This window comes from Microcaecilia unicolor, chromosome 7, assembly GCF_901765095.1.
Source record: "Microcaecilia unicolor chromosome 7, aMicUni1.1, whole genome shotgun sequence".
Classification (NCBI taxonomy): domain Eukaryota; kingdom Metazoa; phylum Chordata; class Amphibia; order Gymnophiona; family Siphonopidae; genus Microcaecilia; species Microcaecilia unicolor.
Genome location: NC_044037.1, coordinates 195,589,047 through 195,609,562, shown reverse-complemented (window position 1 = coordinate 195,609,562; position 20,516 = coordinate 195,589,047). Strand labels below are relative to the sequence as shown.

At 41.9% G+C, this 20,516-nt stretch overlaps 1 protein-coding gene across 1 annotated transcript in view; it reads right to left on the bottom strand.

Moving 5' to 3' along the window:
• The window catches only part of SATB2 (SATB homeobox 2), a 372,408-nt gene that overhangs the window by 166,717 nt on the left and 185,175 nt on the right, over nt 1–20,516 (bottom strand). Inside the window, exons 6-7 of the mRNA XM_030210508.1 lie at nt 16,876–16,977; nt 4,359–4,368 (exon numbers count right to left, since the gene is read on the bottom strand). Of these exons, the coding sequence (XP_030066368.1) occupies nt 4,359–4,368; nt 16,876–16,977 (112 nt within the window). The remainder of the gene's footprint in view (nt 1–4,358; nt 4,369–16,875; nt 16,978–20,516) is intronic.

Here is a 20,516-nt window from a genome sequence, read left to right as displayed (position 1 = left end):
AATTTAGGCACTGATCACAGATCCGTGTGCAAATTCATTAGTTAATGAGGTGTCAACAATCAATAATTGATGTTAATTGGAAGCAATTTGGAGTTACATGTGCATCTGCCCTAGGTGGTAGTCTATCCAGCTTATAATCGAACGGGAAAAACGCCCAAGTTCCGACCTAAATCGGGAGATGGACGTTTATCTCACAAAAACGAATAAAGCGGTATAATCGAAAGCCGATTTTTGGGCGTTTTCAACTGCACTCCGTCGCGGATGCGGACAAAGTTTATGGGAGCGTGTCAGAGGTGTGGCGAAGGCGGAACTGGGGCGTGGTTATCTGCCGAACAAAGATGGGCGCATTTCACCGATATGGGAAGAAAGTATGCGTTTTTAGCTAGAATTTAGGACACTTTTCCTGGACCCTGTTTTTTTCACGAATAAGGCCCCAAAAAGTGCCCTAAATGACCAGATGACCACTGGAGGGAATCGGGGATGACCTCCCCTGACTCCCCCAGTGGTCACTAACCCCCTCCCACCACAAAAAAATGATGTTTCACACATTTTCATTTTCACCCTCAAATGTCATACCCAGCTCCCTGGCAGCAGTATGCAGGTCACTGGAGGAGTTGTTAGGGGGTGCAGTGGACTTCAGGCAGGTGGACCCAGGCCCATCCCCCCCTACCTGTTACAATTGTGCTGCTTAATGCTTATTAGTCGTCCAACCCCCCCAAACCCACTGTACCCACATGTAGGTGCCCCCCTTCACCCCTTAGGGCTATAGTAATGGTGTAGACTTGTGGGCAGTGGGTTTTGAGGGGGATTTGGGGGGCTCAACACACAAGGGAAGGGTGCTATGCACCTGGGAGCTCTTTTACCTGTTTTTTTGGTTTTGTAAAGTGCCCCCTAGGGTGCCCGGTTGATGTCCTGGCATGTGAGGGGGACCAGTGCACTACGAATCCTGGCCCCTCCCACGAATAAATGTCTTGGATTTATTCGTTTTGAGCTGGGCGCTTTCATTTTCTATTATCGCTGAAAAACAAAAACGCCCAGCTCACACATTGTTGAATAAAACATGGGCGTCTATTTTTTTCAAAAATACGGTTCGGTCCGCCCCTTCACTGACCCGTTCTCGGAGATAAACGCCCATGGAGATAGGCGTTTTCGTTCAATTATGCCCCTCTATGTATTATATGCATCTCCAAAAGGACAGGGCTATGGGAGGGGCACAGGCAGATCAGGGGGAATTCACAGAAGTTAGGTGCGATGTTACAGAATACTATTGACTGCTCGCCCAACTGTCAAAATTGAGCACCAGCATTTACACCAGGTTTTGGCAGCCATAAGTGGCACCCTAAGTTAGGCATGAAATCTGTGCTACTTTGGGATCCCAAAGGTCTTAGGATCTCAAAGAAGACAAGTGCATCAAAACTCCTTCCTCCCTTTCTCCTTATTAAGGACAAAAAAGGTCACTCAACCTAAAATAACAAAAATCCTTTCAACTGTAAGGGTAAACCTCTTAGTTGTAAGTTCAAGAGAAGAGAGTCTGAGAATGTTTATTTCAAATTTCATACAACCCCATTCTGTGTACAGTTTTTACATCTGTTGCTAATGATATCAAATTATTATTTGTTAAGTCTCATACTATTTAAACATTTAACTATATGTTCCGCAACCTGATGCTTTTTCTTCAAGTGAACTTTTATTCCTTATGGTTTTTAAGTCACATCTCCTTTGATCTAGCAAAGTGTATAATTATTTTACTGTTTATTTATTCCTATGAGAAAGGAAAAAGCTTGACCTAAGAGATCTATATGTGGAAGTCTGTAACAGAATCCCATAGCTTATGTTTAGGAAATCATGGTTCTGATTAAGAAGCAACCATTTAGTTCCCACTGTTTTATTAAAACAGACATTAGCATATAATAGGAACCATATTTCACACTGCACACTCTGTTTAGACTGCAATGTCAATAAAGTTGTTTTGAAATCCCTTCTTTTTCCCTTTTGTTCTTCAGCCATGAGCATTAGTTCTTAATTTCTTGCTTTAAAAGTGCCATCTATTGATGTCCAGGCTTATAAAGCTGTAAATACTTGTTCCAAGTGTTTAAACAGCTAGATAACCTGAGTCTTAGTGATAAAGGAGCATTTCTCATTGTAAGTCAAGATGTGAAGAACTATTACCTAGCCAAGCTTGATCTGTTGCATTTCCTCTGAGTGTTTTCCCAGGGCATTAGCTAAATCTTTCAGGACTCATTCTCAGCCTCACAAGAGACTGCTCTGCTTTTCTGGATCATTCAGATCATCAGAACACAAACAATAAGCTTTTAAATACCCAGACCTAAACCTATTTAGAACAATTAGTGCTACTACTACTACTTATCATTTCTATAGCGCTACTAGATGTATGCAGTGCAACAATTAGAGTTTTAACAGGAAGATAGGTGGTTTAATGGACAATTTTGACACAGAAAATTTTTTAAAAGACATATATAAGTAGAGACAGTTAAAGCACGTGGTTATCCAGCACAAGGGAGAGGACCAAATTGTAGACACAACTTGCTAATTTTCAGTGTCAGATAAAATGCTAGGTCGGAATGCAAGCAAGCACCTAACAGTGTTCAGGTGGATTTTTAAATGATCAGTATTGATTCAAAATCTCTCTCATTTCTGGGCAGAAAATCTGTATTACTAGTACAACTTCCAGTAGGAAAGGAAAATCAAGAGGAGGAGGAATCAAAATTGAAATTCATATGGGCATATATGCCCAAATTCTATAAATGGCATGCAAAAGTGTGCGCTATTCATAAATGCATGTGCATCTGCAAGTAAATTGGTTAATCAGCCAATTAGTGTTGGTTAATTGGCAACAATTTGGATCTGCACACTCACCTTGCTAAGTGCTATTCTATAAAGATCTGTGCACAAATCTTATAGCGTGCAACTCAGAAGGGGATATGGGATGTTCAGGAGCATTCACTAAAGATGCTCACATGATTACTAAATACGAGAGATCCTCGCCTAACTTACACATTAGGATTTACAACAGGATTCAGTAGGTGTAAATCCTTGCACCCAAAATTTGGCATGGAAATCATTTCTAAGTGCTATTCTATAAACGTCCCGCAACTCGGAGTGTTGTTTCTAGAATAGTGCTCTGCACTGTGTTTTTTTTAGTGCCTAAATTTGGGCGCCATTTACTGAATCTAGTCCATAATGTAGCCATGTTGACTCATCCTAGTATGTGCACATCATACAGATGGCAATAGTCTAATTTTCAGCCCCAGTGGTCACTATTTAAAATGAAGCACGTGGTATAAATATTCAGCAGTACTATAGTGGCAGTTTCATGAAGTGGGGCCTGAATTAAGGTGCCACAAAGGCATGTTCTTAGCATCAATTCTATAATGGCATTAGGGCACACTTACCGCTGGATTCTATATAATGTGCCTAACATTCCACGCCGAAATCCAAGCGTGTAACTTAATTGACTTAACAAGCCAATCAGTGTTTTTAACAGTACCTAACAAGCAATAATGAGCACTCACTGGCAATAATTAGAATTTACGTGCATAACTTGCTAAGCATATTCTGTAATGGATAGCGTCTAAATTCTAATGCCAAAAAGGGGCGTTGTTATGGGTGGGAAAATGAGCATTTCATGGGCATTCCAAAATTTGTAGAATATGCCCCTCTGCTCCTAAATCTATGCACCAGTATGTACGCCGCCACATTTCCCTTGGTATAAAAGATGCGTGTAGTAGGCGCTGAGATATCAACTGAGTACGTTCTATATACCGTGCCTAAATCTAGGCACCGCTTATAGAATGTGCTTAGTTGGAAATGTATTCTGCGTGGATTTTCCAGGTGCCATATATAGAATCTAGCCCTTAATCCGTTATAGAATATTATACCAAAAGTTAGGCGCGACCACTTATGCCAGGTCAATGACTGACGTAAGTTGGTGTACCTAATTGTGTCATGTAATGCACACAAATGATAGTAATCGATAAGTTGTGCACATTGCTAGATGGAATGCCCATAATATGCCCATGGGTATGGCCCACTTGCGATTACAGGCTAACCCCCGGATTCTATGTATCGTGCCTAGTGTTCCGTGCCAAAATCCAAGCATGATCTATAACAATGTGCATAACTTAATTAGCTTAACAAGCTAATCAGTGTTGATAACAGGTCTTAACAAGAAATAATGAGCACTAATTGGCAATAATTAGAATTTACAACGCACAACTCACTAAGCATATTCTGTAACGTCCTGCACTTAAATTCTAATGTGTGCAGCCAAAAAGGGGCGTGGTTATGGGAGGGGAAATGGGCATTCCAAAATTTACGTGCAGTGTTATAGAATATGCCCCTCTGCACCTAAATCTGCACACCAGCGATTATGCCACATTTCCCTTGGTGTAAATGGATGCGCATAATTCTAAGTGCTGTGATATCAACAAGTGTATTCTATATACCACACCTAAATATAGGTGCTGCTTACAGAATTCGCTCAGGCAGAAATTTATTCCAGTGGAGTTTTTAGGCACCTTATATAGAATCTGGCCCTAAGTGACCTTTGCTCCAAGTTTATAGAATACTGCCTATCACTTGTGCATGCAACTGCCAATTTATGGCACAAATCATGCAAGTAGGTGCAGCTATTCTATAAATTTAGGGCCTGATTTTCAGGTGGTGCTTTTGCTGTCCACCATTGGCATTAAACCCGGATATTCAATGGCAGACCATTTCCGATGACTGGCGTTGAATATCTGGGGGAGGGGGGGTTTAACCGCTAAAAAGTTAACTGGTTAAACTGATATTCATCGCTAACTGGTTAACTTTTTAGCGGTTCAAGGTATACCTACTACTTATGCAGCTTATTTTAACCACTGAACATAGCCAGTTAAATGCTGAATATTTGTGCCTAACCAAATATGTTGTACGATATAGCCGGTTAGTGGCTAGCTGCTAACCACAGATAACCTGTTATCTCCCACTGAATATCTGCAGTTAGGTGTTGATATGCTATTTAACCGGTCAGCGGCCGTATCTGGCTTGTTAATTAGGTTTGAATATCGGAGGGTTAATGTACAAATTGGTGCCTTATGTTAAGCGCACCTTATAAAATTGCTTTTAATATGTTTAAGTAGTGCCAGTAAATTTACCTAGAGATGGTGTCTACTCCAGTACTTAAGGCCTGTTGTTGAAAAAGTCTAGGGGGTCAATATTCAAAATGATTTAACTAGGCAGAAGAGTCTCCTCGCCTTTAATCGCTTGTACAGGGCTATCACGGGATATCAGCGGAACTTAACCGGACACAGCCACTGAATATCCCCTCTTATTGCCTATGCTGAAACCTTTGTGGCCAGCACAGGGGAGAAATGGGCACATAATACAGTTAAGTGCCAGTATTCAGCACTTACTGCCTAAAGTAATCAGACAAATCAGACCGCACAGTCCTATCTTTATCTAGTTTTACTGAGGAGGTTATGTGTGAATATCATATTTAACTGGATATGAGATAGCTGCCACATAAACCTGGATATTTAATACCAGTGCCCAGAGGTGGCCTAGCATTGAATATGTTATGTTATAGCAGACTTATCACCCGCCAACTCCCTCAATTTCAGATTCAAGGTGAGATACAATAAACTCATGCAAAGCATCAGGACATTACAAAACATTCAAATAAAATAACAATCTAAATGAGAAAACATTTCTAATAAATTAAATTAATCATATCTTACTAAAGTCAAACATATACATTTTCAGAGCTTACAGAAAGAATAGTAATATTTCACCAGACATAATTCTGAAGGAAGATTGTTCCATAAACAACTGCCAAAACCAAAAAAGAATGAGAAAATAAAGCTTTGAATCTAACAGAACTAATATTGGAAAAACAAGACACAGTTGATTACAACTCCTGGGAATCACAGTAGAACTTAATTTTTAATAACTGGGACAGACCCTCCGGGCAGTTGCCTTCCAAAATTTTAAAAACTAGGCATACTATCTAAAATGGCTCTGAGCCTGTACCAGCAGCCAATGAAACTCCCTCAACAGAGGAGTCACATGGTCACCACGAGACTTACAAAAAATAAGTCTAGCAGCTGAGTTTTAGTTCAGTTGAATTTTATGAATCAACCTAGAAGTTACACCTAAGTATAGAGAGTTTCCATAATCAAGTAACGCTTACAATTGAGACACAATAATTCTAAAATGATCCCTTAAAAAGAGGAACACAGTAGGCGAAGCTGCTTCATCTTAAATAGGCTTTTCTAACCAAACTATTGATCTGAGGTTCCATAGTTAAAGAGGAATCCAAAAAATCCTCAAAACTTTGATACCCTTTCAATATTTAGTTGAATTTCTTCACTAGTTTGAATAGGACTATGGAATATTTGATAGGTTAAGACCATAAAATTCTGGTTTTGTCAGCGTTTAGTTTGAGATGTACAAAGGTGGACCAGTCTCTGATTCTCCTAATACAGTCATCGATTACAAAAGAAATGAGATCTGCTTCATGACTAATAGTAATCAACACAAAAATATCATCAGCATACGACAACATACGTTCGACTGGAGTCCAAGAATATCTAGACATATTGCTGGTGGTGGCCAAAAAACGCTGAGCGCCGCTGACTCGATATTTACCCCTAACTGTTTGGCCGTTGAATATCACTGCTAAATGGATAATTTGTGGGACTGTGTCTACCCCTCCCCAGGCTCTTGCCTTTTTATTATCCAGATAAAACCTGTCAGTTATTGAATTAAATGGCCTGACTATTTCCGGGCAAGGGCTGAAAATATCCGAATAAGAGTTATGAATTCACTTCCTGCCAACAAATGCATAGCTCACTTTGAACATTAGGGCCCCTTAACTAACACATAGTAAGGTTTTTCATTAATTTAATACTGTATTTGTATTCTGCATAAAACCCAACATCCGTAGTAGATTAGGACACTAACATAATGCCCTTTAACATTACATGACTGCAGTGCCATACCGAGGGTGGCTGACACCCGGGGCGGGTCGCCGCTGCGAACCCCCCCCCCCCTCGGGTGTATCATGGTGCCCCCCCCCCCCCCTCAGCGCGCACCCTTTCCCCTCCAGAGCGCATTCTTACTTGCATTGGCGGGCGACAGGGCCGATCCGCCCCCGAGTGCACGTCGCTGGGAGCTGCGTCAGCTCCGCTGGTTTCTTGCTCTCTCTCTGCCCCGGAACAGGAAGTAACCTGTTCCGGGGCAGAGGGAGCAGGAACCAGCGGAGCCAACACCCCCCCAGCGGCGTGCACCCGGGGCGGACCGCCCCACTGCCCCCCTTCCTACGCCACTGCATGACTGTATGCTTAGGGGATGTATATTTGTTTGAAATGACATTTTGCACGTCAACCTTTTGTGTAATTTTTAGATTGAAATGAGAACAACCAAAAAAAAAAAAACCTAAAATTTCAGGTTCTTTCCTGTCATAAATAGTGCACACTATTCAAAAGTAGTGTGCACTATTTGCAAACAATATGCTCTCTATTTCTCAATAGTGTGTAAAACCTCTGCCACTGCCCACTGAATATCAGGCCCTATGAGTTTAGCACGGATCTTTCTGGCACATAAAACGTTTGGCGATTTTTACAGAATTATGGGGTATGTTTCTCTGAGTATTACATCTAGTGTGGTTCATTTGTAGAATTACTTCCAAGATCTATTAAGGTAAACTTATCAAACTTCCTCCTTATTCTTGCTTGCCAACCAACAAGCAATTCTGTCTAATCCAGCCCCTTAACTAGATATCAGTCTATGCACTAAAGTAGGAAGATGTGGTAACAGGGGGGAACTAACATCTCAGAAGTGTCAAGACTTTAAATTAACAGTATTATTAGCCCTCCCCCCTTGAACATAAGAACATAGGAACATAAGCACACCGGGATAGACCGAAGGTCCATCAAGCCTAGTATGCTTTTCCACAGTGCCAATCCAGCCCCTAACAAAGTACTGGCGAGATCCCAAAAAGTACATACAATCTTATGCTGCCTGATCTTAGAAATAAGCAGTGGATTTTCCCAAGTCCATTTAATGGCATATGGACTTTCTTTCAGAAAGAAATCCAAACCTTTTTTAAACCCCGCTAAGCTTTCTGCATTTACTACATTCTCTGGCAATGAATTCCAGAATTTAATTACACATAGATTGAAGAAAAAAACACCCCAACAAGAAAGATGTTAATATGGGGTTCTTTGTGTCTTCATAAATGATTTTCTGATTGCTAGGGTGGTGACCAGCGCAGGATAACTTATCCTGGGTATATTCATGTAGTCTTCAACTTTTTCCATTTGTACAGTGGTGGAAATAAGTATTTGATCCCTTGCTGATTTTGTAAGTTTGCCCACTGACAAAGACATGAGCAGCCCATAATTGAAGGGTAGGTTATTGGTAACAGTGAGAGATAGCACATCACAAATTAAATCCGGAAAATCACATTGTGGAAAGTATATGAATTTATTTGCATTCTGCAGAGGGAAATAAGTATTTGATCCCCCACCAACCAGTAAGAGATCTGGCCCCTACAGGACCAGGTAGATGCTCCAAATCAACTCGTTACCTGCATGACAGACAGCTGTCGGCAATGGTACCTGTAGAAAGACACTGTCCACAGGACTCGTGAATCAGTCAGACTCTAACCTCTACAAAATGGCCAAGAGCAAGGAGCGGTCTAAGGATGTCAGGACAAGTCATACACCTGCACAAGGCTGGAATGGGCTACAAACCCTCAGTAAGACGCTGGGCGAGAAGGAGACAACTGTTGGTGCCATAGTAAGAAATGGAAGAAGTACAAAATGACTGTCAATCGACAAAGATTGGGGCTCCACGCAAAATCTCACCTCGTGGGGTACCTTGATCATGAGGAAGGTTAGAAATCAGCCTACAACTACAAGGGGGAACTTGTCAATGATCTCAAGGCAGCTGGACCATGTCACCACGAAAACCATTGGTAACACATTACGACATAACGGATTGCAATCCTGCAGTGCCCGCAGGTCCCCCTGCTCCGGAAGGCACATGTGACGGCCCGTCTGAAGTTTGCCAGTGAACACCTGGATGATGCCGAGAGTGATTGGGAGAAGGTGCTGTGGTCAGATGAGACAAAATTGAGCTCTTTGGCATGACTCAACTCGCCGTGTTTGGAGGAAAGAGAAGGCTGGCCTTCGACCAAAGAACACCGTCCCCACTGTCAAGCATGGAGGTGGAAATGTTATGTTTTGGGGGTGTTTCTCTGCTAGGGCACAGGACTACTTTCACCCGCATCAATGGGAGAATGGATGGGGCCATGTACCGGTACAATTCTGAGTGACACAACTCCTTCCCTCCGCCAGGGCCTTAAAAATGGGTCGTGGCTGGGTCTTCCAGCACGACAATGACCCAAAACATACAGCCAAGGCAACAAAGGAGTGGCTCAGGAAGAAGCACATTAGGGTCATGGAGTGGCCTAGCCAGTCACCAGACCTTAATCCCATTGAAAACTTATGGAGGGAGCTGAAGCTGCGAGTTGCCAAGCGACAGCCCAGAACTCTTAATGATTTAGAGATGATCTGCAAAGAGGAGTGGACCAAAATTCCTCCTGACATGTGTGCAAACCTCATCATCAACTACAGAAGACGTCTGACCGCTGTGCTTGCCAACAAGGGTTTTGCCACCAAGTATTAGGTCTTGTTTGCCAGAGGGATTAAATACTTATTTCCCTCTGCAGAATGCAAATAAATTCATATACTTTCCACAATGTGATTTTCCGGATTTAATTTGTGATGTGCTATCTCTCACTGTTACCATAACCTACCCTTCAATTATGGGCTGCTCATGTCTTTGTCAGTGGGCAAACTTACAAAATCAGCAAGGGATCAATACTTATTTCCACCACTGTAGACTGTCTGACAGTGAATGGATGGCACCCAAAGTTCTAGAAATGGCCTTGTAACCCTGCCAGACAGATTAGCATTAACTACTTTTCTGTATGTTCTCTAAAATTTATTTTGATTATGACATCATAAGTTCACACTCACTTTATATAGGACAGGGTGCCCAGACTCAGTCCTGCAGATTTATCCTGCAGAGTGGGTTATTTTTATCCAATTATTTAAGCACCTGATTCTAATTGGTAAAATTACTTATGCTAAGGAAACCAGGAGTTTACTTGCTATTTCACACAAAGATTCTGAATTAGTCTTCTTGTTTCTGCTTTGTACATTATGTCTAAAGAAAAACACAATTGTTTCAATTATATCCTTTTTATTGCAATAGAAAATACTGACTTCATTTAAGCAAGGGTATCATGGTAAGAACTTGGAATTCTCATTATTATACTTGGGGTTCCTAATTAATTTTTAAAAACTCAACGTAGAAATTTTAAATGAAATGCACTATTGAGGGGGCATTATTTTCTACACATGCTGCTAAACCCAATACTTGTTGGTTTTCCCTTCCCACCCATTTGCTTTATAATAAACACAACTCTGTCCAGTTTATAGCAGCTTGTAGCTATTTCACACATACACAAACCGTCCTCCCCCTCAATCAAACCTCAGCAGCAGTGATCTGTGACTAGCCTATGTGCACTGTACCTGGCAAACTCTAGCTTAAATCTTTGGCCTGATCTTTGAAATCAAGGACTCTCAACTCTTTTTATTGTGCTGAGCAATTGAAGCAGGCACTTAAAAAAAGCCTACCAAATTGATTTCCTCAGGTCAAAAATGCAATCCTTTTCAAGTGCAGAAGTACATGGAGGCTGGCAGCAACTGCATCTGTAGTGGCACAGGGGCCCTAGCCATGTCTTTGTAACTACACACTATCAATAACCAGTACTACACCAACAATAATCAATAAAGCAGCTATAAGTGTGTTGATACAGTATTACCAGTATTTAGATGATTACTGGGTTTTGGTATCTCTTTGTAACTGGCACAGGACAGCTAGGAAGCCCATATCCTCTTCTGTTACAGATAACAAGCATAATCTATGTGATAACCTTGATTCTGAGAGGTACCTGTGATTTGTAGCCAACAAGGTACTTGAGAGCAATTAAAAAAAATCCCTTAACCTAGAAATACTGCAGTTATTGTCAATCAATGCTCATCATTGCTTGTTAAGTGCTGTTAAAAGCACTGATTGGCTTGTTAAGCCAATTAAGTTATGCACATTATTATGGAATACGCTTAGATTTCAGCGCAGAACGCTAGCTTGATATATAGAATCTGGGAGATAGGGGGCAAACATATAAAGTGCGCCAAAATTTAGGTAGCAAAATGCAGTGCACTGAGTGCAAATTCTATACCGGCATTTGGGCACCCAGATTCTATTATAGAATACTAGTGTACATAAGTTCATAAGTATTGCCACTCTGGGACAGACCAAAGGTCCATCAAGCCCAGCATCCTGTGTCCAACAGTGGCCAATCCAGGTCACAGTACCTGGCAAGATCCTGAAAAAGTTCAATACATTTTATGCTGCTTATCCCAGAAATAGTAGTGGATTTTCCCCAAGTCAATTTAATATGGTCTACAGACTTTTCTCATGAAAGTAGCTACATAGGTATCTAATTTATCCCAAATCTGTATGTCTCTTTAGGTTTCTTTTCATATTTATAACAAAATCAACTGTATTTCACTAGTGATTTTTCCTAAATACAGGTTAGTGTAAGTTGGCATTTAATTGCCAACATTTAGGCGTGCCCTCTAATACCATGTAAAAGTAGGCATACATGCATGCCCTAAAGTAGCACTTTAGCATGGAAATGGCAGCATTCGGACCACCCTTGTCCTAATCACGCACCTTCCCCTGTGAAAGCCCTTAGCATTTACACACTATCCCCCAGATTCTATTTACGATGCCCAGATTTGCGCCGAAGACCGTGCACACAAATTAATTGCTTATCAAGCTCAATGATACAATAATTGGGTTCTAACAACCAATTACTCATGTTAATATTAATATTTGCGCGTGCGTCTTAACCCACAGTAAACATAAAATTCACAGCGGTTTTCAATTGAACACACATCATGAATAAAGCAGTGCATTTGCTATATTAGTACTCTGAGAGATACGAAAAAAAAGGACAAATAAGCTGAAGTGATACCGATTAAACACAACCTTGCCTAGCTTTCGAGAATTACAACCTTTTCAATGAAGCAAGCATAGTTCTCTCTAGCTAGTCACAAGTATATTAAGGGGTCACTGTACTAAGGTGCACTAATGGATTTAGCACACACTAATGAATTAGTGTGTGTTAAGTGCCATGCAGCCCATGGGTATACAATAGGTTGTGCAGTATTTAGGGCTAATTCTATATGTGGTGCCAAAAAAATCAGCACCAAAAAAAGTGCTATTTATAAGCCGTGGTTAAAGTTAGGCGCAGTTTATAGAATAAAACTTATACCAGGAATTGTGCCTAACTTTAGATATGGCCATTTGCACCAACTAAATGTGGTTCAAATGTATGTGCCTACATTGGACGTGTATCCCCGTTATTCTACGACAACACACATTAATTTTAGGAACAACCCCATTCCACCCATGACCCTCCCATTCTGCACTTTTTCAGATCACACGTAAAATTAATTATATTTAATTAGTGCCAATAATTGCTTGTTATTTAATTAAATTGCGTGACGCAAATTGGGCATGAACCCAAATTGTTGCAAGCAATTTTTGGTGACATTTACAGAATTAGGGGGTTAGCAATGCACTAATCATTAGGGCACACTAACCCCTGGATTATATGTAGAATGCCCAGCATTCCATGCCAAAATCCAAGCAATATTCTATAACAACAGTGCACAACTTAAATGGCTTAACAAGCCAATCAGCGATGATACAGTGCTTACCAAGCAATTATGAGCACTAATTGCCATCCCTAAAATTTCAACTTCACCTAATGGAAGAGCTGCCCTTGGAATCTGATCTGCTTGATGTAACAGCTACACATGAAGATAAATATGCCTGGTAAAAAATAATCATGATGTAGAATTGGAAAAGGTGCAGCGAAGGGCGACTAAAATGATAGTGGGGATGGGACGACTTCCCTATGAAGAAAGATTAAGGAGGCTAGGGCTATTCAGCTTGGAGAAGAGATGGTTGAGGGGAGACATGATAGAGGTATATAAAATAATGAGTGGAGTGGAACAGGTGGATGTGAAGCGTCTGTTCACGCTTTCCAAAAATACTAGGACTAGGGGGCATGCAATGAAACTACAGTGTAGTAAATTTAAAACAAATCGGAGAAAATCTTTCTTCACCCAACGTATAATTAAACTCTGGAATTCGTTGCCGGAGAAAGTGGTGAAAGCGGTTAGCATAGCAGAGTTTAAAAAGGGGTTGGACGGTTTCCTAAAGGACAAGTCCATAAACCGCTACTAAATGGACTGGGGAAAAATCCACAATTCCAGGAATAACATGTATAGAATGTTTGTACGTTTGGGAAGCTTGCCAGGTGCCCTTGGCCTGGATTGGCCGCTGTCGTGGACAGGATGCTGGGCTCGATGGACCCTTGGTTTTTTCCCAGTGTGGCATTACTTATGTACTTATGTACTTATGTAATAATTTGAATTTATGTGCATAACTTGCTAAGCATATTCTGTAACTCACTGCCTAAATTCTAATGTGCACATCCAACAAGGGGTGTGGCTATGGGTGGAGAAATGGGCATGTCATGGACATTCCAATAAACTACGCTAAGGTTATAGATTATACGTGCTCCACGTGTAATTTAGACGCCAGCATTTACACCAGGTTTTACTTGGCATAAATAGCCGTGACTAAATGTGGTGACATGGAGAGGCATTCGGCACATTATATATGCCGTGTGGAAATTTAAGCCTATTCTATAAAAATGTAGGCGTACTTTAAAGAATATGCCTAGGAATAATTTTATTCCGTGCAGATTTTTCAGGCACCATATATAGTATCTCCCCCTAAATCTGTTAGTGTACTTTAGTAAAAGGACTTAGTTAATCCAATAGTATCACATGTGAATTGGCCCAGTGGCTAAATGGCAGTACTACACACTGACAAAACAGTTACAACAAGGGTGACAACGGGAAGGACAGCAGATGATCTCCAAAATAACACCTTTATTGAAACATCCAAGACTCGACACGAGTCATGTTTCGGCCTAAAAAAGCCTTCCACAGGAATCTTTAGTTGGATGCAGGGCCGCCGAGAGGGGGGGACAGGGGGGACAAAATTCCCTGGGCCCAGGCCTCCGGGGGGGGGGGGGGGGGGGGGGCTGGCACCGCCGCCGCAGTCCGGCCCGCCCAGCCTCCGTTGCTCCCTGGCATTGAATTTAAGCGCCTCACCTTCGAAAGTGCAGCAAGCAGCGGCAGACCACTCCTTCCTTCCGTGTCCTGCCCTCGCCTGATGTAACTTCCGCGAGGGTGGGACACAGAAGGAAGGAGTGGTCTGCCGCTGCTTGCTGCACTTTCGAAGGTGAGGCACTTAAGGTCAGTGCAGAGGGCCCGGGGGTGGAGAGAGGGCCCAGTGACAGGTGGAGGGGGGCTGGGCCCGGCGACGTCAGGTGGGGGGGCCCTGGGGGCGGCCTTGTCCCGGGCCTGGCCCAGTCTCTCGGCGGCCCTGGTTGGATGTATGCTGATATCAAGCTACGCCTAATATGTTTTCCTGCCGAGTACTACACACTGCCAGAAAGACAGACCAGGTTGATTTTCAGCTGGGTTTTCCACTCCCTGGTCTGGCTGGACAGAGAGAGTGTTCAAAGATCCTTGGGCAGGAGGCAGGTGGAACAGATGAAACATGAATTTAATTTCTACAAATGTAAGCAACCGCTCTATTACTAAGAAGTAAATTCTACTTCAGTCATTTTAAAAAATTAGTTTGAGAAATTATATAAATTCCCCAAAAAGCTCAAAAGCAATAATCAACTTTTTCACTGAAATACATCAGAATTGTTTATTATTAAAGCCCAGGGAGTTGGCACTAGGGGCATTTCCTCTCTTTTTTTTTCACATTTTCCATGAAAATGCTTGATTATCATTCTTGTTTTCTTTGATTCAGGTCAGCTCAAGAAATGTGTTCAAGTATCCTAATGGCAGTGTGTAGGGAGTTTTGAGGGTTAAATTTTAAGATGAAAACTAGATATTAGTGGAAAGTGCTTTGTTCCTGATTGTCCTCTTTGTTGCTCCTGGGACATAGGCAACTAGTTTTTCAAAACTTCTGTGATTTTCTTTAACGCTTCTTTGTGGATGAGTACGATTATTGCTTTAGTGTCATGAGGAAATTTATGCAATTTTTTTCAAAATATAATAAGAAAGGAAGGAAAATTCCAGAGTAAGAGAAACGTATGAAAAAAGTTACAAGATTTTGGGAGACCTCTACTTTAAAGTAAATTACAAAGATTCCAGCATGGTAGTGTATAATTTAGGAAAGACATTATTCTCAGGGACAATGGGCCATATTAAAAACTGATTTTTGTTTCCATTTTGGGCAGAATTCTCCTGTCTTTTCATGATGTTTTCCCACCATACTTTAATATGTAATTTTTTTTATGAATTACTTTTTTCTGGATAATACACCTACTTTATAGATTACAAACGGGTAGTTTTATGCCATCATAAACTGCTGACTGTACATAAACTGCAATGGATCTGCCAAGACCATTTGCAAGCTGCGTGGGGTGCTGCGGGGGCACTGCGTGCTACCGATACCATTTATCTATCATGGTCCATACACTTTCAGCACAGCCTCTCAGTCAATTCTTCCTCCACTGCCAGGCATGCCACTTTTCTAACTTACCGATCAATGGAAAAATAAATAAAACTTCCCGATGTATCTGCCATAGAAACTGAGACCGACTGTCACTGGTAAAAGGTGCCATTCTGTCAAGTTAAATCTCTGAGGGGCTCTTTTCACAGAGGCGCAGTAGGCTCTACGCACATGAAGTGCATGCCAAAATGAGACTACCGCCAGGCTAGTGTGCCCCTCTGGTGGTAATTTCGGATTTGGAACGCACCCATACCGCCGGGACAAATAATTTTTTTAATTTCCTACCATGTGCAATGTTTCCGGTTTTAATTGGCAGTTGGCGTGCGCCTACTGGTCACTGCATGTGTAGCACATGAGCCTTTACCGCTAGATCAATCGGTTGGCGTTAAGGGCTCAGGCCGTAAATAGGCATGCACTGGTTTCAATTTTACCACAGGCCCTTTTCCCGGCCCATTGAAAAAAATCTCTTTTTCCACAGATGCAGTAAAAACTGGCCCGGCGCATGTCAAAAGCACACGCCCACACTACCGCACGTCCACTTTTTGCCGCAGCTTAGCAAATGGACCCCTGAGATTTTTGCATAGAAGACTGTGCATTTTTTCCTATTGGTACGAGGCCATCTATGTCTTTCCAGGCACATATTTCAAATTATTATCAACATTTTTGCACTGGCCAACTGTTTTTCAGGAACTACATCTTGTAAAGTGGTGGGATACTGGCTGCCTTCCTGTTTCAATTGTTTACATATAAGGCCACTAAAACCAGACCAATTCTGCTACATAGAAACTACCATATCCCTAGGATAATGGTTCTCAATCCTGACCTTGGCACACACCAAAGGAGTTGGGTTTTCAGGATGCCCCTAATGAATATTTATGAGGCAATTTTTCATAAACAGAGGCAAATACATCTGCTTTATGATATTAACCCTGGGACTTATTTCAGTGGATTAGAATCGAATCAATCTTCAAGTTATCGAGTCCTATGCCTCCACACTAACAGCTATCATATAGGAAAAAGTACTATGAAAGTAACAGGTGAGGCTAGTGGCAGAGGAGCTGAGAAATGTGTATTAAGTTCTGGAGAAAGGGTAAAATCCTTGAATATCACAAGCAGATTTACCTTTAGTCTTCTTGACTTCTTAAACCATCTCCCAAACTCCTGACATTTGGTCGCTGACACATTGGCATAATATGTGCTGTTTACAATAGATGAAATCATACTCTACGGTCAGAGAGAGAAAAGAAACAAGAAAAAACAATTACACCTATTTTCAAAAGAAACAATGAAACACAAGATTCCATTCGCCCAAATTAATTTTAGCCTCGGACCGACCATAGCGAAAAAATCCAGGACTGTGCCAAGCAACATGAATGTAATAGGAGATAAAAAATGATGCCTGATATTCAAAGCATTTAAACAGCCCAGAGAAGGTCCTGGCCATTTAAATTGCTTGTCCATAGCTAACCGTGGATGCTCAGCGGCACTTAACCAGTTACCCCACCTTAATTTCGCATGGAAATCAAAGCATATTGTATAACAATACACGTAACTTAATTGTTTAACTAGCTAATCCTCGCTGTTAATTAGATGTTAACAAGCAATTATTAGCACTAATTGGCAATAATTGAGATTTACGTGAACAACTTGCTAAGCGTATTCTGTAAAATGGTGTGCGTAAATTCTACATTGCATAGCTGAAAAGGGAGCGTGGCCATGGGTGGGGAGTAGGAGTTTCTAAAATCTATGTGCACTGTTACAGAATGCACCTGCTCTGGGGGAGGTTCTATATATGGTGCCTAAAACATCAGTGCTGAAATCTATGCACCAGGATTTACGCCATGTTTTCATTGGTATAAATGGATGTGCCTAGATTTAGACGCTGATTATAGAATATGCTTAGTTGATATTTCAGCACCTAAATCTACACACATCCATTTATACCAACGAAAGCATGGTGTAAATCCAGGCACGTAGATTTAGGCGTACTGGGCCAAATTCCATAAGTAGAAATGCCCACAAAATGCCCGTTCCCCACTCATAACCATGCCCCTTTTTGCCTGCCCACGTTAGAAGTTCAGCACACATCATTACAGAATACACTTAGCGAGTTGTGTGCCTGAATTCTAATCAGTGCCGAATAGTGTTCATTATTGCTTGCTAAATGCTGCTATCAGTGCTCATTAGCTTATTAAGCTCATTGAGTTGCATGCATTGTTATAGAATCTGTGCCAATTTTGGTGCGGATATTTAGGTGCACTATATAGAATCCAGGGGTCTGCATCTAACTTAGGTGTCAGGATGTACACCAAGTAAAACATGGCATAAATGAGCATGACTAAATTGGTTCATGTGGAGAAGCACTTGGCATAATTCTATATACCACTCAGAAATTTAAGCCTATTTTACAAAATTTAGTCATAATTAGACAATAGGCTAAGGTGTATTTTTTCCATGTGGAATTTTCAGGCGCCATATATAGAATCTAGCCCTTCGTGCCACTAAACATTTGCGGTTAGTGCTTGAGCCAAAATCAGCTAACTTGTGGATGTTCCAGGGGAGGAACTGGCATTTATACAGTTAAGTGTTGATATTCAGACCTTAACTGCATAAGATAACCACATGAATTGGGCCACATAAAAAGCAGTCCTATCTTATGTAGTTTATCTTATGCATTCAAGTAGATTAATATTTCACTTAACCTCATATGTAGCAAGCATACAACAAGATATTTCCTAATGACCAAGGCATACCCTAATGACCCTATAGACCTGAATCCTGCAACACAACAATACTAATACTCGAACTGGACTGAACTTAGCGCTTCCTCCTTTCTATTCCCTTATGTGTGTGTCACACATGCACTTTATTATCTATATAAATAAAATCCCCCCTCAAACGTTCTGAAGCTCAAATCCCCCCTCAAACGTTCTGAAGCTCTCTCCCTGGCAGTGAAGCACTGAACTCCTGTACTGTTCGTAGGCTAGGCTATCACCCTCACTCATAGACCCACCCTCAGCCATGCCCCATCTGCACATAAAAAGCAACCTGAACGTTCTAAGGCTCACTTTGTGGCTTCAGGGTTCGTAAGTTCGAAGCTCTGTAACCACTTTTAGTAAGCATCTGTGCCCCGCCCTCACGTCACAACGTTATGACGTCGAGGGCGGGTCATAATGAACACAAGTACACGAAGGTAGGAAGCCCATTCTGTCATCTCTCTTTCCACTCCCCAACGCAGCCATCATTCCCATACAGTGTAAACGAAGCAACATCGACACTACCTACGCGTCGCCCCCCCCTCCAAAATCCAACCTCCCGTCTTACTCTCAGAGATGCCCCTGCACGTCACCCCCCTCCAAAAATGACAAACCACTCCCATCTGTCTCTCAGCCATGCCTCCACCCGCGCAACGGCCCTCCCCTCCCCAACATAGGCCCCGCCCATCCCCTTACGTGCACGGTCACCCCCCTCCAAAATTGCTAGCCCCCATCTGCTACCCTCCTGTCCTCTTACTGGGGTCCTGGCGCAAGAGCTGAGGGGCAAGGTAGCTCTCAAATTCTGCTGCCTTCCGTTGTCTTCGCTATGAGCTCTGTGCTCTGACTCTCTGGTCCCGCCTAACAGGAAATGAGGGTGGGAACAGACAGTCAGGGCACAGAGCTCATAGCAAACACAACGGAAGGCAGCAGAATCTCCGAACTACCTTGCCCTTCAGTTCTGTCGCTGCGGCTGGGACCCCGGTAAGAGGAGGGGAGGGTAGTAGAGGGGGGTTGCCGATTTTGAAGGGGGGCCGACGTGCACGTCCACGGGATGGGCGGGGCCTATGTCGGGCATCGGAGGACCTTGCTGGCGCCCGTTTCATTGCTGCCAAAAACGGGCCTTCATTACTAGTACCATAATATCACTCTGTATTTGTCATACCGGAAAGGCGATCGCCTCACGGTACTATGTAAGCCACATTGAGGCTACAAATAGGTGGGAAAATGTGGGATACAAATTAATTAATATTCAATGCTGGTGCCCAAATATGGCCTGGTATTGAATATCTGGGAATATAGCCGGCGGCAGACATAAAGACGTGTCAGGTCTGTTCAATAAAATATTGAGTTGACGTCCCCATTCTTGAAGGCTCCTTGAAGACTTTTTGGTTTTCACCCTTGTTTGAGTGTACTTTGAATTCCCTCTCCATAGCACAACCTAAGTTGCACACTCAAACCTAGTCAATTTCTGGATTTGCGCACACAACTTAATTAGTTAACAAGCCAATCAGTAGCAATAATTGGCAATTAACAAGAAATTATTGACACTAATTGGCATTAATTAGAATTTACACACACAACTGTCTAAGCATATTATGTAATGTGATGCACATATATTCTAAGTCACATAGAGGGAGCGTAACCATGGGCGTGGAATAGGTGGGTCATAGGCATATCTAAAATCTATGCACGTTGTTATACAATACATCCGGTCCGTGCACAATTTAGGTGTCAGCATTTACACCAAGTTTTACTTGGCATAGCTGCCTGTGACTAAATTTAGTTGTGCAGACGGGCACTCAGTGTATTCTATAAACCGCATGGAAATTTAGGCGTACTTTATAGATTACGCCTAGGCGTATTTCATTTTGGTGCAGACTTTTTAGGGGTGATATATAGAATCTAGTCCTATGTGGTAACCACGAATATTCAGCAGACATAACTGGCTTTCTCTCACTGAATATTAGTACTGTTTAACCGGCCAGGAGCCAGCTGATATCAGCTGGA